Genomic DNA, 23,496 nt, shown 5'->3' with positions numbered 1-23,496 from the left:
ATGAATTTCAAATCTACAGAGACTTGAAAGAAATTTAATTAAAGGATTGAAGATAACATTAGTTACAACAGTATAATAGATACAATGGCTGTAATTCTCAAAATTGTATTGGATGATTCTGAAATAAGATAGCCTTTCAATCATATTCATTACGAACAGTTCTCTAAGAATCCTTAATCATATCATGTTTGGCATGATGTATTAATTTAGCAACACAGTGATATCTGTACATATTAATATGAAGGATGCGACTTCTATAGATCGCATTACTAGAAATGAGGACAGGTATACCAACGTACGTGTGCTCTGGGTTAGTCCTTACCTTTTACTACCAGGTTTCCAGTGCTGCTAGCAGTTCCAAAATGGTTAGTGGCTATACAGGTATAACTTCCAGCATCTGATTTCGTCACATTGACAATTTTGAGGCTTCCATCTTCAGAAATGGTAATCCTGAAATTAAAACAAATAAACCAAAACGGTGTTTATCTCATATGACTAACTGAAAATGATGTCTGTCATTCCATCATCTTTTAAACTATAAATCATGGCTAGATCGCTTGGCAGTCTCACCTTTGTTCAGGATGTTTGTCTACATACTCATAAATATAATTAAGACACGTGACATATTTAGGACTTTCAACACTTTTCTTACTAAAGTGGTCTCAACATTCTGTTGGCATAAATGTTGGAAATACTAGATAGGTTGTAACCATTCTCTGTCTTTGGTGATTCTCACCACATTATGCATAGAGAAGGCTCATTGTTGATCACCATCAGTCTTAACACTATTGAGGTATAAGAAAAAAAAAAAAATCTCTTGATTGGCCAGTTGACACATCTTCATTGAAAATGTTTTCTTCCAGGGGTGCCTGGGTGGCTCAGTGGTTTAAGCCTCTGCCTTCGGCTCAGGTCATGATCCCGGGGTCCTGGAATCAAGCCCCACCTCGGGCTCTCTGCTCCGCGGAGAGCCTGCTTCCTCCTCCCTCTCTCTGCCTGCTTCTCTGCCTACTTGTGATCTCTGTCAAATAAATTAATTAAAAAAAAAAATCTTAAAAAGAAAAGAAAAGAAAATGTTTTCTTCTGGAGCACCTGGGTGGCTCAGTCAGTTATGCATCTACCTTCGGCTCAGGTCATGATTACAGGGTCCTGGGATGGAGCCCTGCATCAGGCTCCCTGCTGAGCAGGGAACCTGCTTCTCCCTCTGCCTGCTGCTCCCCTTGCTTGTGCTCTCCTCCCTCCACCATCTCTGTCAAATAAATAAATAAATAAATAAATAATCTTTTAAAAAAAGTTTTCTTCTAGATGGTGGCTTAAATTAAATGAGTTATTAAGTATATTTATTTCTGACATATATCATACATTTTTAATGAGATGCGAGAAGTGAATTTTTTTTTAAAAATCACACAACAACAGCAAACGTGGATGGCACATCTTAGGGTCCATAATTAGGAACAAATCTCTACCACCTGGGATGGAAACACTTGTACTGACAGGCACAAAACTGGAACAGGGAGGATTCTAGAGAACCCTATCTTCAGCATGACCTAAGACATAGCAGAAGAGGAAGGTACAGAGTTGAGTAGTTCATGCAGCCTAGCTGGGACACCAGCCAGAGAAATAAAAAAATGGACACAGATGGCTCATTGAAGATTACTGTCTGCTGAACCTCTACTCTATCCTTCAAATTTACCCACTTCTTTCTATCTTCTCTGCTCCCCTGTTCTCACCTGGCATATCACCAGCCTCTTAAATGATATGTCTATTTTTACTCTCGTACCTCAAATACATTCTTTGGTCAGTGGTCAGATGATCTTTTTAAAAGCTAGATCAGATTACATCACTGCTCAGCCTTAAAGATCCTTCTTTGCACCCCACTGCCATCAGTAAATTCTGTTCTAGAACCTACAAGGCCTGATGGATCTGGCCGTTGCTTTTCTCTTGCCTACTTATTTCATTCTCTTCTTCTTACCTTTCAATGAACTATAATTACACAGGACCTCTGCAAGTCCCTGCAGTGTCTGGAACCCTTTCCCACCTCAGGGCCTTTCTATCTGCTCTTCTGCCTGCCACGGTATCAGGACCTAACGACCACTTTCTCACCCTCTCAGCACCTTACCTTAGAGGTGGCGCTTTTCTTATGGCTCATATTTCTAAAGTGGATATTTTAATTTGTTATTCTCTTTTCTGGCAGCCACTTTGCTTTTTTCCTATCAAACACAACTAGAAGTTTTGCTTACTTGTTAGCTGTCTTACTTGCCACCTGGCATATGAGCTTTTCTGAGGCCACAGACTCATGTTTATCTTATGACTTAATCTCCAGGAACTAGTACCTAGGATGACGCGTAGCAGAGTGGACAAGTAAATAAATAAATATCCTAAGAGAAAAATCAATAATATGTTACAGGAATTCAGAATCGCTAAGCCACTGAGCACTAGTGATAGCCTTAAGAGTTTTTGATAAATATTTGAAAAAGTGGTCTCTGTGGTCACAGCTTCACTTAATAAAACTTTTGGCTAATCATTTTAAAACCACAGGTGAAGATTTAAATATACCAGTTTGCAAATGTTGTATATACATTTCATGAATGTGAAAAGGAGAAGCCAGGATGGAGAAGCCGCAGATTTCCTGATGACTCATTCCAGGTTCTTTGACTCAGGCTAATGAGAAGGTATGAAGTTATAAGAACTCTACAAAGGATATTGGAATCAGAAGGATGGGTATTCAGATTCCAGTTCTTTCAGCTCCAACCGTGGGATCAAAGGCAGTTGGCTAACTCTCCAAGTTTCAGTTTCCTCATTTATAAAACGGAGCTAACAATCCCAATTGGGTACTTTGTTAGGAAGAATTAGGTAAGATAATGTCAGTGAGATTTCTAGCACATTTCCTGGTATTTATTAGGTAGTAGTTATGGTGTTGTGATTATGTCATCTTTTAAAACTGTATCCTCTTATTTAGTTATTTGTGCATATAGGAAAAATTGGACAACATTCTCTGAACATAATTTCCCTTAATATAGTAATTAAGTCAGCCTACTTTTTGCACTCCAACTATTACGTTTGACAATCTGAAGTCAATATACAAATTAACCTAGTCCTCCCAAATCAGTATATAAAATGCAGACAAGGAGGTCCTTTGTTCATTCACACCATAATACACACATAACAGTTGCTCAGTAAAGACCATATGATACCCCATTAGCCCAAGAGCAGATGTACTGATAAAAATTGTGTGGTAATTAAATCCTAATTCTCTCAATAATTACAAAAATAACTTCAGAGGAGTTAATCATATTCCCATTTATAAAATAATTCTCTGGAAATTGTAAAATGCTGGCATATGAGATCTCAGTAAGGAAGGTAACATTTCTTTTTTATATATGGAGTCGTTTTCCATGAGGTAACATAGATTTGGGGCATATTAAACACTGAGAGGTGAGCTGAGTCTTGCAAAGCACAAAGGCCTATTAATAGTTTGTACCATTAAAGTGGTACTGTAATTTCCAACACCTAAAACCATTGACTGTATCATACTGTTTAATGCCAACAGGGTATGAATAAGGAAACAAGTAAAGGATTTGTCATTGGATGACCTGGTATTAGCCTTGACTCTGATACTTGCTAAGTGTATGACCTGCCCTATTTACTTATGCCCTAAGGCAGGGCTTTCAGCCTTGGCACTACTGACATTTTGGACCATATAATTCTTTGTCCTCTGAGGATATTTAGCCGCATCTCTGTCCCCAGTGGACTGGACTCCATTCGCTCTGCCTGTCTTCCCAAGCTGTGGCAATCAAAGATATCTCCAAATATGGCCAAATGTTCCCTGGGGGCAAAAATCATCCCCAGCAGAGAGCTACTGGTCAAGGGTAGTTTTTATTCTTTTAATCTCAGTGGTTACTATCATGATTATCTTCCACAATGAGATAAGATATTTGAAATGTTCTCTTAATTGTAAAGTGGTGTTTAAAAATTTTTTCTCACTTCCCACTGTCATTCCCATCCCTGCATCCTTAATGATGGTGTATACATTGCACAAAAGGCACCCGGCATATTGTTGCTATCCAGCTGTGGGACCCAGCTAGCTCTGCACAATATCTCTCAAGGCTCTCTTTGCCTCTTAACCCACAAAGCTTCCTTATCCAATTTCCTTTAAGCTTTGTGAAATGACAAGGTAATTTTACAAATTGCTGTACTACTGATTTTTAAGATTTCAGTGCCTGACTTTGGTTAAGTGTTTTAATCTTCCCATTTTTTTTTTTTCTTTTTTAAAGCAAAGAGATAAGAGTAGGCCTCCAAGGCTTGAATTCTAGACACTGGAAGAGATAAGTGAAGAAGATGATCTGTAGAACGGGTCATTTTTAGTGGCTGTTATTAAATTGCATTATATTTGTTCTGTTTATTTTTCCTAGGTATAATCCAAATGTGAGTATAACATGGAATTTTATAAAATTCAACCAGTTTCTTATCCAAGCAATATAATGTACTGATTTAAAACATAAACTCTGGGGGTGCCTGGGTGGCTCAGTTGGTTGGGTGTCCAACTCTTGGTTTCAGCTCAGGTCATCATCTCGGGAATGTGAAATCGAGCTCCTTGTTGGGTGGGCTCCACACCGGGTGTGGAGTCTGCTTAAGACTCTCCCTCTCTGGGACACGTGGGTGGCTCAGTTGGTAAAGCTGCTGCTTTTGGCTCAGGTCGTGATCCCAGGGCCTGGGATGGAGTCCCACATCCAGCTCCTTGATCAGCGGGGAGCCTGCTTCGCTCTCTGCCTTTGCCTGCCAGTCTGCCTGTTTGTGTTCTCTCTCTCTGACAAATAAATAAAATCTTAAAAAAAAAAAAAATAGACTCTCCCTCTATGTCATCCCCTCCCCCTGCTCTTGTGCTTTCTGAAAAAAATAAATGAATCTTAAGGGAAAAAACCCCATAAACTCTAAAACTATACTATCCAGGCATGAATCAATTCATGCCACTTAACGGCTGTATGATTAACATCTTTGTAAATTTCCTTGAGATAATGGAATAATAAAAGTAACTCTATCTCACAAGGTGTCACAAAGGTGTGCACTGCTGAGACCAGTGTCTCTCACATGAAATGCAGGATGTAAGTGCATTAGTGAAATAATTCTATTAACTGAAGTTCTGTACCCTCCTAAATCTATTATTTCAGATATTAATAAAGGATTCTGTTAAATTTAAGGCTACTACCAAGTAGTCTTATATTCTGAAATCCTGTGACATATTATTATGCTTAATGAAGCATATGGGTAACATCAAGTAGTAACAGAGGGGGATGAAAAATTGGACTTACTCATAGATATCTACTAAATACCTCCTGTCCACTAGGCCTATATAAATCAGGAGAATCTTAGATAACTGCATACCTAGAAGTGATGTCAGTGTGTTATATCCATAATGCATACATTTCTACAAATGCATACTAGAAGGGACTTAGTTTTGCCAGTGGGGAGTCTGCTTCACAGAATAAAGAAAGGTAAGGTCCAAGACCTAGCCTCTCACGAGATCTTATTTCCTTATCTGCAGTGATTGGTTTAAGGACAGACATGCTACCCAAACCAGCAGCTATTTGAGGAAACAGTTTCTTTCTATTGATTATACATTTAGAGATGGAAATCTAGAACCGTTAGCAGTCATCTCACTGACCTTGTCAGTCCTATTAATCAAAACCAGAAAGCATGCCTTGAAGAAACCAACCAAAGACAGGCAGAGACCAAGAGACAGAGAGAGAGGAGAGAATGTAAGAGCTCTTTGAGACCCTGTTTCTGTACACAGCTAAGCCAACAGCTTCCTCCGCATGCTCCGGTTACATAATGCAGTCATTTAAGACATGAGGAATTTGGTTTTAATCCCTTGTAATTGGAAGAGCTCAGTATCTAGGGAAATTGGTGAACTTGTTCAGGAGATAGGGGTAGTGAAAGTGGAGAGGAGAGAGGAGTTCTTCAGATCATTCTTTGAGGGCTACCTCTACAGAACTTGTTGCTAAAAGACTAACTCTGAAAAAATTGACCTGATTTTCCTTTATACACAGCTGTGCCATATACCTTTGACTATTTCTACAGAAAAAGGGCTAAGTTACAGTTACTTGCTGCTTTGAATTTATGGGATTTTTATAATTGGGAAATTAGTATAAAATTAGCATTTATCCTTGGAGTGCTAATTTCCACTAACTCAAGAAACTTTTGAAACATAACTTAACACAAATGTTTAGATACTTGCTTCCTTTCAGTTGGAGCCTATCCCAGCTTAGAAAAAGTTTGTCAACTAATACTTCTACATTCATTTTTTTCCCTGTGAATCCAGTTCTTGAATCCAATCCAAGATAGTTGTATTTTCACATTGGTTTCTTGGTGAGACTTCAGAGTTTCCATTTCATTTTAGTTTTCCCATTTCAGACTACTGGCTGACCTGTAGCTTTTAGCTTGATATTGAACTTTGAGCTCCTTCTAATACTCATGAATAGTGATCAAGTTAGATAAAAGGAATTGAAAATGTAAATCTGTTCCTGGCTTAGAACAGGTTAGCCCTGACCTACCTGTAGGCTCTTTTTAAATCATTGATAGTATCAGAGAAAAGTCAAAAATGATAAAGCAGCAAGTAGTAAAAATAAAGGTGTGACATAGGACTTAATTTTCCCTACATGAAAAAAAGGTCATCTAATTCACAACATAGTAAATTGTCCATTGCATAGAGAACAGTTGTTCCTCCACTTCATTTAAAGATTTCATATCCATAGAGGATAGGAACCTATCTGGAATTATGAGATAAATTGAATCTTTCTTTCTTAATATGAGGCTCTGGGTTATAGCCATTGAAGAGCTGACCTTGTCAGTCCTATTAATCAAAACCAGTCTGGGGACACTGGACCTTTTAAAATGCTGATCTTTCCTTTTTGGGGCTTTAGTAACAGATGACAGAAGCTGCCAAGTCCACAATATTCTATCACCCTAAAGAGAAGGGTTATCCCCAAATGATGACCTATGATTCTGTGAGCAGTTCTACACGGAAGCCCAACTACTGGTGAGAAACGTAGTGCATCCTCACTTGTCTGGAAACGCTTTCCTTATACTTAAAACCCCTGAAAGTACATCTCTCCCCTTCTGCCAAGGTGAGTATTATGGATTAATAACTTTTCAACAAACAAATAATGGAGGTTTCAAACCGTTAACTTTTAAATCATTTTTAATAGTGCTATATTGGGTAAATATAAATCATTTAAAATCTTGCATAATTTAAAAAAAATCTCAAGGGGTCAGAACAGCCTTCCTTCTCTTATACATGATGAGTACCAGAAAACATATTTGCCATTTAAATAACTATTTTTAAAGATTTTATTTATTTGTCAGAGCACAAGCAGGGGGGAGGGGCAGGCAGAGGAAGAAGCAGGCTCCCCGATGAGCAGGGACCCTCCCCTCACAATGTGGGACTCAATCCCAGGACCCCAGAATCATGACCTGAGCTGAAGGCAGAGGCTTAACCTGCTGAGTCACCCAGGCATCCCATGTTTGCCATTTAAAAGCCTAACATAAAAGCATAGACTTACTCATTACAAAAGAGGTTAACATTCCTGGAGGGCTAAAATACATTATAAAATTTCAGACATGGTTAATAAGAGTACTGTTACTTCTCACCTCAAGCAAACTGGCAGTGTGATAGAGATGTCACAGGACTCCAGAGCCCAGGGGCCACCAACAAGGTACTAGAATCAGGGCAATGAAGTTAGACATCTCTAAACCAGGGGTCCCTCTACCTTATGAGCCAGTACAGGGCTAGGAACATATGGTTTGGTAAACAGTTCTTTATGGAGGCTAAACTGTTTGTGAGAGAGGCAATGTATTTACTTGTCCTTCAGAAAACAGCCATACAACACTGTTTTATTTATTTATTTATTTATTTATTTATATTTATTTATTTTAGAGATTTTATTTATTTATTTGACAGACAGAGATCACAAATAGGCAGAGAGGCAGGCAGAGAGAGGAAAGGAAGCAGGCTCCCGCCGGGCAAAGAGCCCGATGTGGGGCTCGATCCCAGGACCCTGGGATCATGACCTGAGCCGAAGGCAGAGGCTTTAACCCACTGAGCCACCCAGGCGCCCCACAACACTGTTTTAGATTGTAACACCCATGATAGAGTCGAAATTTTGAAGGAGTGGAGAAGTGGCAATGAAGAGACAGAGATAAAGATCTGTATATTCAACCTAACAACTGGAGAATTAGCCTGTGACCAACAGAGGTGAAGACTTTTGGACTTGGTAGTTATTCCTGACTTTGTGCCAAGTGAAAACTAAGAAAAGTCTAGAAGATGAACTGGCATTGGTGTGCTCTAGATAATAGCAAAAAACCCCTAAAAACCAAAAACAAGAACAAAACACATAAAACCCCAAAAAAACTTCACTCTTAATGAAAAAAACAAAAGAAAACCAAAAATAAAATAACAACAACAACAAAAAACAAACCAAACTACTTGTTTTGGTTTGAATTAGGCTATCAATTTTAATAAAATTCAAAGGCATTTTCGCTTTCTGTAATTGTTAATTTTATGTGTCATCTTGACTGGGCTAAGGGATGATCAAATCGATGGTAAAGCAGTATTTCTCTGAGCCTTGAAGGTGTTGCTGAAAGACCTTAGCATTGGAGTTGGTAGACTAAGAAAATTGCCCTCGCCAGTGCAGATAGTATCAACTGGTCCTTTGAGAGCTTGGAGAGAATGAAAGAGAAGGAAGTTGAATTTGCTTTCTCTTTTTGAGCTAGAATACCTTTCGGCTTTGGCTTTGTGTATCAGCACTCCTGGTTCTTGGATCTTTGGACTCCTCCATGTCCCTGGCTCACAGGGCTTGGGAATCACTCTAAATCCTAACACTGGCTTTTCTGGATCTTCTGCTTGCAGACAGTAAGTCATGGGACTTCTGGGCCCCCAGAGTTGTGTGAGCCAATTCCTAGAACAAGTCTTTCCTTATATATCCTATTGGTTCTGTTTCTCAGGAGAACCCTGACCAATACAACTTTTAATTGGGATTTGCTTAAGTTTACTTCTGAATTTTAAGAGACATGGAAATTCTCAGTCTCATTGCAGAGAGGGGTTTATCCTGATTAATAGAAAGATAGATTGTTTTGTGGTAATGTGCAGTTTATAAACAGTCCACTGAGAGCCCTAGATGATGGCTTTTCTGTCCATCTTGAGAAAAGACAATGGTCCTGAAGATTACGAATGAAGGTCAGTGGGAAGATGCTTACTTCAAGGGCAGTTTCAGGCCAACCTGTCATTGATCTTTCTGTGTAGTCTCTGTGGCAGCAACAGACGCTGCTATTGAACAGACACCTTGGTGACAAAGTTCCCCTAGAGATAATTTGCTTTCTGTCGTAAGATCTGAGTTTAATAAACCACAGAATAACCTGTGTGTTTCAGTCTGCTTGAAGAACAGCCAGCAGTTCAGAGCCTACTGCCCTTGCCTCCAGCACTGTTCAAAAGAGAAAATAAACTTGTGTTTGCTTAACCTGATTTTATCCAAGTCTAACTTCCTCTGAACAAGAGTTTTAAAAGCTCTGTAAAAATAACCTGGAAGGGACTATCTTCCCAGGTAGAGATGAGTATTTAGATCTCAGAGTTAATCCTGGAGTTAATTTTAATTACTGTTCAGGACACAGTGCACGGATTGATGTGGGAAATAGTTTTCTTGGGCAGATATAACTTGGAGGTTTTATTTATTGACACTGTAAGCAAAAATCATCCAAAACACCATGCTTGGGGAAGAAAGAAATAAAGGACATATTTTTGTCTAAAATTTGTTTCTTAAATTGTTACCTTTAATTTATATAGGATCTCTCTGTATCTCCATTAATACAAGATTTAGGACTCCTTTCTTCCAAAAATTTATGACCTGAGCTAATTTCAGTATAAATCTGTAGGGCATTGTGAAGATGAATGGGGTAGGGACAGGAAAGCAATACCATATTTTACTCTCTACACTTCTATGTGTTTTTATCAAAGCATCATAATAAGTAATATTACTTGTATAATGAGAAAAAAATCTTATTATTAAACTCCAAGGTACTCAAAATATTTTATATAACAACCTCTTAGGATACTAGAAGAGCAGGTAAAAGAATAATTTAATAGCAAAGCAAAGCTGTCTTTAGAAATAATTGAAAATAAAGAAGCAGACTGAAAGACCAGAGGGATGGCTGTAAATAACCTAAGTTGAGTGTTGGGAATGGCATGGTGCTGAGGAAGTTTACCAAGCACCTAGAATATACTATTGGGTGCTTGTACTTATTATCACTGTTAAACTATACAACAATGCTGAGAAACATAATTATCCCAGTTTTTCAGATGAGAAAAATGAAATCAGGAAATGTCCAAGGTCAATGTAGTCAGTAAAGAATGGAGTTTCAAACTCAGCTCTCACAACAAAGCCTGTACACTTCCTACCACGCCACCCTGTGTTGTTGAAGGGTATAACAAAGAAAGAAAACAAAAGGTAAAAATCATGATAACCCTATCTAAGAGATTTTCCTTAAATTTTCCATTAGGTCTTCGGTTATGATAGTTGGATTTTGTTTTGTTTTTGATTTTTCTTTTTTTCTGCTTTCTAATTAAGCTTGTCAAAATAGCTTTTTCTAATATTGAGAAATATGTGTTCACACTAATATCTAAAAACAGAAGTAAAAGTAAAGAATGTGTAAAAATGAGTCGAAGTTGTAATCATCGCAGGTTCCCTTACCCTTAAGTAACTAAAATGCCTGGAAGATTATATTAATTATTAATTGGAAAGGGGGGCCCACTATACAGATTACGTAATTTAGTAAGCAGGGGAGGTCTCCACAACACAAATAGCAATATTGGCCATGTTAGAAAAACACGTAATTTTCTCATGTACCCAACTCTCAACCCTTCAGGAATTGCAAGATTGTGGTTTGTATGCTTCAACTTCTCATCCCAGAACTTTATAACATTTCTAAGTGAGGAAGTCAAAGTGGAATCGCCTTCCTCCTTTACATCAGTGATAGTACACTATTGTCAGGGCCCAGCTAAAATTCTCCAAGACCCTCCCTGCTTTGTACAGCACCTGCACTAGTATTTCTGCCTTTGCCAGGAGTATAAAGGCTCAGGGTCACTTTAGTGGTCATTTAATATAAGCCTTCCCAAACTTCCTGGTATGCTCCTAATTTCTGCTCTATTCAGGCATATACTACTGTCTAGTAGCATCTTTGCTTCACTATTTGTTAGACATGTCACTTAGGAAAGTCTCTTAACCTCTCCGGACTCCAGTTTACCTAGTCTCTAAAATAAGGGGCATAATAATAATACATCTACTTTGTAAGTTTTTCTGAGAGGGTTACATGTGAAAACACCTGTGAGGCATTTATAATTGTGTTGGCAAATAATAAGCACATTATCAATATTGGCCACACTGATCATTTTTATTATTATTTTCTTCATCATTATCATAATTAATAGTACAATATTTTAAGTGGCTCAAAGTTTAAAATTAAAGTAACTCAATAAAGGAAACATCAGGGGCACCTGGATGGCTCAGTCGCTTAAATATCTGTCTTTGGCTCAGGTTATGATCCCCAAGTCCTGGGACTCAGCCCCCATGTCAGGCTTCCTGCTCAGTGGGGAGCATGCTTCTCCCTCTCCCTCTGCCCTCCCCCCCACTTGTGCTCTCTCTCTCCCTCTCAAATAAATAAAATCTTTTTAAAAAATAAAGAAAATATCATATTGCTATTATAGATTGAAACTAATATCCCTTGCCATAGTTGCCAACCATGGAAATAAATATGATAAAAACATACCTAACATATTACATTCTAGTGGGGTGTAGTTATCTGCCAGGATATTGAGCCAGTAGCCTGCTTTTTCTTTGGGAAAGTGATATTACCCAGGGTTTCAAAGGTGTTCAGACATACTAGGACCAAACTGACTTTCCCCTTGGTGTACTCAGAAGCAGTGAAAAAGAACTATGTGATTCACTACCATTTAATGTCTGTATACTGTGTGCTGCCCAAGATCATCTGAGTATTGACAGAGATGCAAGTCTTCTTCATGAAACATACCTATTTCAACCGTGTTCCCAAGATAAAGTTCCTTTATGACATTTTGACTAAGTGGACGAACTGAGTGGACCATCAAACTGTGTTGGGCAGGTCCCATTACTGCAAATTCATGACATTTTGAAGTTGTCAGATCTATTCACATGGCATTTATCATATACTGTCAATATCCCATCACCCCAAATATCCAAAGAATTTCCAGACATCAGGACCCCAGTCTTATACTTTTTTTTCTGTTGCCTTATCATTTTATACAGTACTTTATATACAAAGAGGTACACAGTAAATATGTTGATTACTGGATGAAAATACATTTAGTCTTGACAATTTTAGAGGGACTGGTGGATACCTCTTAGGGTAGCAATCCTGATTTCTAACCTTTTTTGGTGGGTGGGTGGAAGTCAGAGATCTCTTTAAAAATCAGAAGCAAATCATAACATTATCTCCCCCAAATGCAGTACGCACATTGTTTTCTAAAGTTTACAGTTCTCCTAAAGCCCCTCTATGTCACAAAACTGTAAAGAGAAACCACTGTTCTGGAGTAAACATAGATGTCATGAAAATTTTTATTTATGAAGGTGTGTAAGCTGTATTTATTGTTTTCTATAAAGCTCGAGAAAAGGACTCTATGTGCTTAAGGTAATACTTGGAGTCCCCCCCCCCCCACCTGCCATTGGGATTCTTTGTATGTGCTTGTACCTTCAGGTCTATTTTATACAGGAGAATTTCCATGACGAAGCCAAGTCCTTGTAGCAATCCTCTCTTCTCTCAACAAATATGCAGCCAAGTGTCATGTGAAAAATGTAGACAGGGACCTGGTTGTTGTACTATTTTCCCCCCTAGATGAAAAAGAAAGCTATTTCTTTTCAAGAAGAGTCTTTTTTCTTTTCAGACAAACCATCTAAAAAGAACTATAAAGTCACACAGGTAATGGGTTTCAATAAATAATTCTCATGATGACAGAACATTTAAGGAATTGATATATGTGTCCTCTCCTACTTAATAGCCAAAATCTTCAAGGACCTTTTCCTAATTCCAAGGGGAAGTTGATGACAAAAAAGTGAAGAGCTTAAAAAAGGAGCAGGAAGCTCTTATAATTAAAGGTGTCTTGGTTGAGGGGCAGAACATAGTAATTTAGATATGCCAGTGATAAGGGGAGTTTGATAAGGATATGTGTGTTGGGGGGGATGTTGAAGAGAACAGACAGCTGTGAATATGACCTACTTAGGGTAAAAAAAAAAAAAGGACAGGATAATATCTGAGCATATTTGTCTTGTACATGTACAAAATAGTTCCTGGCAAATGCTTCCCTAATGATCAGCGTACTACATCTCTTGGAGAATCTAGTAAAAGAGGTTTTGTATAAATGTTAAACTCAAAGGAATGATGAAAAGAATATAGTAATCCTGAAAATACTGATAATTTCAAGCAACCAAATGTGCCACAGTTATTTTCAAATAATTCACAGTAGTGAATTATTCAAATAGAAGACCTCTCATTACTTAAAGAATTAGATTGGCTAATATAACCCCCAACAAAGCATACTTTGTGGCTTTCTCAGTGTGCCCAATATCTCAGGCCAAATAATGCAGAATTGTTAGGCATGTCTGCATTGGGTTAGACTCTTAAAGTCAGACAAGGAGCCTATTAGGAGCTTCATGTGTTGTGCCTGGGAGTGAGTGAGCTTGAGCGTGCGTGTGTGTGTTTATGAGTTAGGTCCAAAAATAAGAAACAGAGAGGTTATGAATGCTTATAGGTTTCAGTGATCTATGAGAAAAGAATGCTAATAGCAAATTCACTTTTTTTAAGTAACCTTAGTAATAAGTGATTTATGGATATTCTCTTTGTAGCAAAGAGCAGAAAGAGAAAAAGTTGAAAAGAATATAAAACATCAGGAGGTCTGTATAATTAATCAGCAATCCTACAAAGTATGCCATAAATTAGAGCTACAATTATACCACTGTGCTTGGAAAATAGGAAACTGGACTTTTTATATAAGCATTCAGGTTTATTTTTTAATATCTATCCCTAGCATCATGTAAAGTGCACTTTAGGAAATGTGGCTAAGAGAGTTAATGCTTTCATCGCTGCTATTTACAACCTAATTTGCAAGTTTTTACAGCATCTTAATAGTCACACTGCAGTTAAGAAAGAAATATCTTGCCATTCTTGAAGTTCCTTGTCAAGAAAGAAAACTTTAAAAGTCACTGGAAAATAAATTTTCAATGGATACTAAAATTTGCTATGAACCATTTTCCATTTGTGAAATTAAGTCTAAAATTAGCTTTTAAAATATAAGTTGGTTCCTTTGCAATTTTAAACTCTGTTTTTTTCTAATGGCAGTATACTCCAAGGTATACACTATTACTGAATTATTTATTCCAAAGATTCTGGAATTTCTCATTGTCTTTATGTTATATGTAAAGATTTATGTAGTTTGGGAAAAATGTTTGGTGAATACAAATTACAACATGATGGCAATAAAGAAGTCAAACTCTCTCTCTTCACAGATGACATGATACTTTATATGGAAAACCCAAAGACTCCACCTCCAAACTACTAGAACTCTTTCAGTAATTCAGTAATGTGGCAGGATATAAAATCAATGTACAGAAATCAGTGGCTTTCTTATACACTAACAATGAAAATACAGAAAGGGAAATTAGAGAATCAATTCCATTTACTATAGCACCAAGAACTGTAAGATAACCTGGGAATAAACCTAACCAAAGAGGTAAAGGATCTGTACTCGAGGAACTACAGAAGACTCATGAAAGAAATTAAAGAAGACACAAAAAGATGGAAGACCATTCCATGCTCCTGGATTGGAAGAATAAATAAACATTGTTAAAATGTCTATACTGCCTAGAGCAATCTATACTTTCAATGTCATCCCAATCAAAATTCCACTGGCATTTTTCAAAGAGATGGAGCAAACAATCTTAAAATTTGTGTGGAATCAGAAGAGGCCCTGAATTGCTAAGGAAATGTTGAAAAAGAAAAACAAAACTGGGGGCATCACGTTGCCTGATTTCAAGCTTTATTACAAATCTGTGATCTCCAAGACAGCATGGTATTGGCACAAAAACAGTCACATAGGCCAGTGGTACAGAGTAGAGAGCCCAGATATGGACCCTCAACTCTATGGTCAAATACTCTTCAACAAAGCAGGAAAAAATATACAGTGGAAAAAAGACAGTCTCTTCAATAAATGGTGCTGGGAAAATTGGACAGCTATGTGTAGAAGAATGAAACTGAACCATTCTTTTACACCATACACAAAGATAAATTCGAAATGCATAAAAGACCTCAACATGAGGCAGGAATCCATCAGAATCTTAGAGGAGAACATACGCAGAGGAGAACCTCTTTGACATCAGCCATAACAACTTCTTTCAAGATATGTCTCCAAAGGCAAAGAAAACAAAAGTGAAAATGAATTTTTGGGACTTCATCAAGATCAAAAGGTTCTGCACAGCAAAGGGAAACAGTCAGCGAAACAAAGAGGCAACCCACAGAATGGGAGAAGATATTCACAAATGATAATAGAGACAAAGGGCTGATATCCAGGATCTATAAAGAACTCCTCAAACTCAACACACACAAAACAGGTAACCATGTCAAAAAATGGTCAGAAGACATGAACAGACACTGCTCCAATGAAGACATACAAATCGCTAACGGACCCATGAAAAAATGTTCATCATCACTAGCCATCAGGGAGAATCAAATCAAAACTACATTGAGATACCACCTTACACCAGCTAGCATGGCCAAAATTAACAAGACAGTAAAAAACGTGTGTTGGAGAGGATGTGGAGAAAGGGGAACCCTCTCACACTATTGGTGGGAATGCAAGTTGGTGCAGCTACTTTGGAAAACAGTGTGGAGATTCCTTAAGAAATTAAAAGTTGAGCTTCCCTATGATCCTGCAATTGCACTACTGGGTATTTACCCCAAAGATACTAATGTAGTGAAAAGAAGGGCCATCTGTACTCCTATGTTCATAGCAGCAATGGCCACAGTCACCAAACTGTGGAAAGAACCAAGATGCCCTTTATGGATACATGGATAAGGAAGATGTGGTCCATAAATACAGTGGAGTATTATGCCTCCATCAGAAAGGATGAATACCCAACTTTTGTAGCAACATGGATGGGACTGGAATAGATTATGCTGAGTGAAATAAGTCAAGCAGGGAGAGTCAATTATCATATGGTTTTGCTTATTTGTGGAGCATAACAAATAGCATGGAAGACGTGGAGTTAGGAGAAGGGAGTTGGGATAAATTGGAGAGGGAGATAAACCATGAGAGACTGTGGACTCTGAAAAACAATCTGAGGGTTTTGGAGGGCAGCGGGTGGGAGGTTGGGTGAGCCTGGTGGTGGGTATTATGGAGGGCATGTATTACATGAAGCACTGGGTGTGGTGCTTAAACAATGAATTCTGGAACCCTGAAAAGAAATTAAAATAATAAATAAAATTTTTAAAAAAATTACAACATGATTCATGATTCTTGGCTTCCCTACCAGATTGTTACACCCCTGAATTAATTCCAGGTCATTCACTAGGGTAATTTTTCTGAACAACAACAACAAAAAAAACCATTAAGAAAGGCCAATTTTCTATATATAAGAAAGACCATATGCAGGGGAAGAGTCTGGGTTGCAACCCGTTTTTAAATTCCTATACCCATCTGACCTTTCCTGACCATCAGGTGCCCATGCTGCTTCTCAAAATAAGCTCGAAGTCATCACCTTTAAGGCATATTATAGTCATCTTCCTAATTTTTGTAACCTTCCCAAACAATAAAGTAAGTGAACACAGATTCCCTCATTTTGGTCTGCTCTGTTTAACACAAACATAATCAGGTTATGGTTATTTCTTGAGCACTGGCTATAGAAAAGGCACTGCGAATACCACAAAAGGAAAATCAAAAGGAAAGAAGCAGCATTGCTATGACCAGCTTTCCTGTAGAGAGGCATCAACTGTATTGCCTATCTAACACCCATTCCTAATAATTCTGATTTTCCTTTCCCCAATCTCAGACCACACAGTTTGGAGGGTAATGGAACCAACACCTAGATATTGGGGAATTCATGTGATGCAGGTTGGGCCCATGAGAGTATCACATGATTTTGATTAAGGAGCTTGGTTCAAGGGGTATGCATGTCACTTATTCTAGGTCAATCAGAGTAAATTATCACCTTTTCTGCTTATGACCTTAAGACCTTTGCAAAAACAAAGCAAAACAAAACAAAAAAACGAAAAAGAGGTAAACATTTTCTGCTAGTTACTAAAATGGTAGATGATCTGCCAGGGGTCACCTGTCATTTATAGCAAAGAACAGCCTGTCTGAGAAAGAAACCAAGAGAAATCAAGCCTCAGTGATATTTCCCATAGTACACAGACCAAACACTGGAATTTTCAGATACAACAGTTGGCAAATGCCCCATGAAGGGTGATGAAAATGCTCTCAAACCAGGTTATGGTTATAGTTGAAAAACAGTAAATTTACTCAAAACTCATTGAGGTGTACACTTAAAATGGGTAAACTTTACGGTATATAAATTATAGTGCAATGAAGTTGTTTAAAAATCCCCTGTAAGCCAGTTTAAGTTGGGTTTCTATCATCTATAATCCAAAAAGTTGTGACAAATACAGTCCTACTGGTGAGAGGATGTACAGAGAGAAAAGATACGTGCATGTCAATAGATGATACATCACATGAGTGACATGCCAAACGGAGGAGGTCAATACGGGTGGTTATGCTGATTCTTACGGCCCACTCCCTATCTACCTCCGCACCAGACTATAAACTCATGAAATAGAGTTCTTTTCCTCTTTGTGCTCAAAACGTGGTGCAGTAATGACTCAGAGAGGGTGCACTAAAATATGTTTGTTCTATGGTGGTGGTGGCAGAACTCCTGGGGAGTTGTTCTGAGAAGTGGCTGGTATTAAGATAGTTCACAGTGATCTTGACTGGATGAGACATTCAAGTGTTTGGCTTCCCTTTTCCTGACTTCTCACGGAAAGCCTTTTGTGCCTTGTAACGGAATTATAGAGTTCAAACTTTGTTGTTAGTGCTATTTTTTTCTTCCAGAAAAATCAGGTACAAATTATTTGGGAAGACGACATCTGAACTGTCAAGTTCATGACCCAAACCAGACAAATTCCCTGGATAACTGCTCAGTTCTTCACCTCAGTTCGTCCACATGCGACAGAGTTCTTTGGAGGGATTATATCCTCTATACATTTAGCTTGGCCCCTCCACATTTTTCTCAGTGCTGATGCACTTCTTCATCTGTTTAGGAATACTTGCCAGAGTACAAAATGATAGATTCTGATACTTATCTTACTTTCAAGGAGGGGGAAAAAAAGCATATTGTAATCAACTTCCAAGAAACTTAAAAAGTGATTTTCTTGTGAGGAGAAATATGTACATGCCCACAGATTCTGCACTCAGTTCGGCTGCTGACAAACCATTTTTGGAACTGTTCTTGAGATTAGTGCAGAAAAACAGCAAATGCAATCTCAGCTTATTTGTTCCAGCTGATACCATCTGAACAGAAGCCCAAAGGCATGGGCTTTTGAGATAAGGCAGACTTCCCTAACATTCAACTGAAAATGGTCATGGTTCGAAGACAGATGACCCACCCCACTTTTAACTGACACAATGTGAAGTACAGAACATGGCACAACTTTGCAACTTTTGTTTTAAGCCCAATCTCATCAAAACTGTTGTTGTTGGTTGGTTATTTGTTTTTTGAAATAAATTCTTCTGAAGTAAGTATTTGTAAAATAAAATACCTTTCTTCCCAGAGTTAACTCACTTTAGAATGAGTCTCTGTACATAAAAGTTTTGACTTCATTCATCACTCCTTTATTGACTTACCATTAGCAAGTTGTACAGTTTCCTTCTCCAAAACACGTTGGAGCTGGACTGTTTCTTGGTTTTAAAAGTGCGTGATTGTAGGGACACCTGGGAGGCTCAGTCAGTTAAGCATCTGCCTTCAGCATGGGTCGTGATCCCAGGGTTGTGGGATAGAGTTCTGTGTTGGGCTCCCTGCTCTGTGGGGAGCCTGGTTCTCCCTGTCCTCCCTGGCTACGTTGAGAAGACATATGTTGAGAAGACATAATGTCATTAATGGTACACAGTTGAAATTAAATTCAAAATATCAGTTGTTTGTAGGAAAGCCATCCAAAAAATATGCCCAACTAGGATTTACACTAGCTGTCAATGGTTAGTAGATAAAATTCACTAGAAAACTGAAATTCCCAAACAGTGAACAGCCAAGGTTAAAAAGAAAATGTTACGTCAACTGGTTTAATTCTTCCTTTCTTTCTTTATTCTCTTCTTCTTTCCATCTCCCCTTTATTCAGTACGTATGAGCCCTTAGCAATCACGGTAGGTTCTTAGGCACTAAAGATGAATAGAGCAGGCACAACTCGGAGCAGGGCAGGGCTCCTCTTCTGTCCCTTCCGTTTATAGTTCTCTGGGAGAATTCTATTTTTCAGTTTTGGGGTTTTTTTGTGTGTGTTTTCGTTTGCATTTTATATCTTGTATTTATCCCCTAAACATGTTTTGTATTTTTTCTTTCTTTTTTTAAGAAAAGAAACTCGTTTGTATATATATAGATATACATCGACGTTTGGTTCCTCAGAAGGTCTTGCTGCACTACGTCCGGCTTAACTGTATTAAACACATTTCATATGTAAATAAAGGTGGGGCATTGGCAAAAAAAAAAAAAAAAAGAAAGAATAGAAATAGTCCCTGGCCTTCAAGAAACACACAATCTGGTTAAAATGGAAAATCCCACCACCGTCATCGTCAATAAATAACAGAGAGACTAGATAATGTGGTTAACTGAGGGGAGATATGTATCTGTAGGATATTCTGAAAACATAGCAGAGGTCCCGGGTAGGGATGAAACAAGGAAGGTTTTCTTTTCTTTTGTAAGATTTTATTTATTTATTTGAGAGAGAGAGCATAAACGGGGGGTGGGGGGGGAGCAGAGGGAGAAGCAGACTCCCTGTTGAGCAGGGAACATGGTGTGGGATTCTATCCCAGGACCCTGGGATCATGACCTGAGCCCAAGATAGGTGCTTAACCAACTGAGCCATCCAGTCACCCCAAGAAAGGTTTTCATGGACATACACTGATTCTTCAAGGATATATAGGAGTTCGATACATATGGGGAAAGGAGACTATGTAGAAAGGTAATACCACCTGGTCAGGCATTCGCTCTGAGTCAGAAGGGGGCTAGAGGATTCAGCTAGAGGGGCCTAGGTCACAAAGAGCCCTGTAAGTCTTGTTAGAAGCAAAGAATTTAGGGTCACCTTGGTGGCTTCAGACTCCTCTGTTTTGGCTCAAGCCATGATCTCAGGGTCAAGAGATTGAGCCCCACTTCAGGCTCCATGCTCAGCTGGGAATCTGCTTGGAATTCTCTCCCTCTGCCTTTCCCATTATTAATTTTTAATATCTTAAAAAAAATGAAGGAAAGACTTTATGCTAGGTTAAGTGACTTAAAGCATGGAAGGGATACCATTGGATTTGCATTTTAGAAGCATCACACTGACGAATGAGTGAGGAAATGAATTTGAGTCCACGAAGGAAGGCAGTGAAACCCAGTAGGAAACTCTGGCAAGAGTCCAGATTGATGCTGTCCAAGAGATGGTTACTAGGGATATGTGGCTATTAAATTAAATTTAATTAAAATATACTGAAGTTTAAATTTCAGTTTGCTAGTTGCCCTAGCTACCTTTCAAGTGCTCATTAGCTGCATGTGTCAAGAGGCTACCATACTGGACAGAGCAGATACAGAAAATTTCCATCATTACAGAAACTGCTATTGGATGCTGTTAGACTGGACAAGAGATACGAAGAATAGGAACTAGAGCAACTATGGCCAGGATGACCACAAAAAAAGCATAGGAAGAAAATTCAGAAGGAGAATTAGGTACTGATTGGATGGATGTGAGTGGAGAGTGAAGGAAGGTTCAGACATGCTTGATTGCAATCAGACAAAGAATGTGGGAAGTTTTCTATGGAGGTGATAATCAGCTAAACTTAATTTATTAATTTTGAGTCTATGTAGGTAGAAAATGATGCCTAAGATAATGCCTTCATTCTATAATTACATTTTGTAAATATGGAACAGTTTTAAATAATCATAGAATATTGTTAATTAGGAGGGGACATCCAATTTTCAAGTCAGAAACCATAGTAAGACCTTTGCCTTATTCACTGCTATATCCTTAGGCCCTATTATTGTGCCTGATATATAGAAAAGCACAAATAAATTCATTTTGAATGAATGAATGAATGAATGAATGAATGAGTGAGTGAGTGAATGAATATAGCCCAGAGAGGTGATGTGAAGCACTGGGTAAAGTGGAACAATCACTGTTAGTGGGGAAATATGGTTAAACTTTCAGTTATGCTATTAGCTAGATACTGAATTACAGATAAATCATAGGTCTTTAAACCTTAGTTTCTTTATCTATAAATGAAGCATTCGGTCATGGTAGTGATTTTAAAAAACTGATTTACAAACAAGTGCACTGGTTTGTAAAGTGCTATGCTGGTTTAAGTTGGGTGTTTATTATTTTTATTATTATTTTAGATTTTATTGAAATGCAAGTTCATTAACATACAGTGTATTGCTAGTTTTGGGAGAGGTATTTAGTGATTCATCAGTGGCAAAGAACACTCAGCGCTCATTATATCCCAAGTGTCCTCCTCAACGCCCATCACCCAGTTAAGCCTTCCTTCCATCCACCTCCTCTCCAGCAACCCACAGTGTGTTCCCTAGAGTTATTATGGTTTGCCTCGCTTTCTGTTTTTATCTTATTTTCTTTTTCCTTCCCTTATAATTTCCCTAACACGTGGAATTTCAGAAACAAAACTGATGACCATAGGGGAAGGGATGGTGTTTATTACTATTAGCCAGGATTACCTATTTCCTTACTCAAGGTCTGGTCCATGGATCAGCAGCACTATAGTATCTGGATGTTTCTAAGAATTACAGAACATGACTCTTCAGTCGAGAACTTCTGAATCAAAATCTTTTATTTTAATAAGATTTCTAGATATTCGCATGCTCCTTAAAATCAGAAAAACACTAAGCTACTTATTAACTGACTTGGAATTTCAACTGGAGTCTCCCAACTCTTAGAAGACAAGAATGAAAGAGCCGATGCAATTACTAAGTCAATTTGGTGGAAAACATGAGTCTGATTTATTCAAAGGAAAATTCATGGGCTTATCATAACTAATCAATAGGACTAGAATATTGCTAGTTCCTTCCTTCCTTCCTTCTTTCCAAGATTCTTTATTTTATTTGACAGAGGGAGAGAGACAGTGAAAGAGGGAAGAGGGAGAAGCAGGCTTCCTGCAGGGCAGGGAGCCCGACCCAGGGCTCAATCCCAGGACCCTGAGATCATGATCTGAGCCGAAGGCAGATGCTCAATGACTGAGCCACCCAGGCGCCCCTCTCGCAATCCTCCCTCCCACCCCAGTGTGATCTGATTTTCTTATGTAGATCCAGTCTTGGTAGTGGATGAATCAACAATGAAATTGTTGATTCTTGGATGAGGACAGGGATAACATGTAATTGCTTTCCAGATGACACAAGTTGAGAGAGGCATAGATGACATATTGTGTATCAGTGAGTCCTATCATGAGACAGAAACAACATTTTGAATGACGGAATTAAATTCCTAAACAATCTCCATCATCAGGAATGTAAGGCTGAATAATAAATGATAGTTAATAGGGATAAATGCAAATGTCTCTATTATGGCCCAAAAGTATTAATAATGCAAATATAATATTCTTTCACTTGTTAAACAGATGTGTAAGAAGAATACACCATGTGTCAGGCAATGCACTAGAAAGGCAATGGTGAGCCAAGTGATGAGGTTCTGAATTCATGAAAATTATCCTCTTTGGGGTAAGATCATTTATATTATGGGTAACTATTCTTACATTCATTAATTCAACAAATAGTTCTTGAGTCTCCACTGTAAGCCCTGAAGTCTTGTGGGTATTGAGTATATAGCAGTAAATAAGACAAATAATGTCAATGCTCTCCAGGAGCTTAAATTTTAGTGGAAGGAGGGAGGTAATAAACAATAAAGCAAATATATGAATGTGATAATTCAGTTGAGCAATATGTGCTTAGAATAAAATACAGACACTAATATGATAGATTTGTGTGCTCTAGGAACAGTGAGAACACAAGTGGGATAAGAGAGAAGTTTGATTGCTAAAGCTTGCTTAGGTCATCTAGTAAGACATCTAGATTTTATTTCCACAAAATGTGAAGACAAACAATCATATGCATAAATGCAAAATTACATCATAATAAAAGGAGAAGTACATGGTATTTATTACAAGAGTTTATGATAAGGGCAATGGAGTCT

The 23,496-nt window shown here is 38.1% G+C and overlaps 1 protein-coding gene across 7 annotated transcripts in view; it reads right to left on the bottom strand.

The window, feature by feature from the left end:
• The window catches only part of LOC132011507 (contactin-4), a 941,143-nt gene that overhangs the window by 89,591 nt on the left and 828,056 nt on the right, over window positions 1-23,496 (bottom strand). For all 7 annotated transcript variants that reach the window (XM_059390189.1, XM_059390187.1, XM_059390193.1 and 4 more), the window contains one exon: window positions 323-450. In XM_059390189.1, coding sequence (XP_059246172.1) covers window positions 323-450 — 128 coding nt within the window. The remainder of the gene's footprint in view (window positions 1-322; window positions 451-23,496) is intronic.

Source organism: Mustela nigripes, chromosome 2 (genome assembly GCF_022355385.1).
Source record: "Mustela nigripes isolate SB6536 chromosome 2, MUSNIG.SB6536, whole genome shotgun sequence".
In the NCBI taxonomy this organism is placed as follows: domain Eukaryota; kingdom Metazoa; phylum Chordata; class Mammalia; order Carnivora; family Mustelidae; genus Mustela; species Mustela nigripes.
Note: the sequence above shows the minus strand (reverse complement) of the source record. Positions and strands in the feature narration are given on the sequence as shown.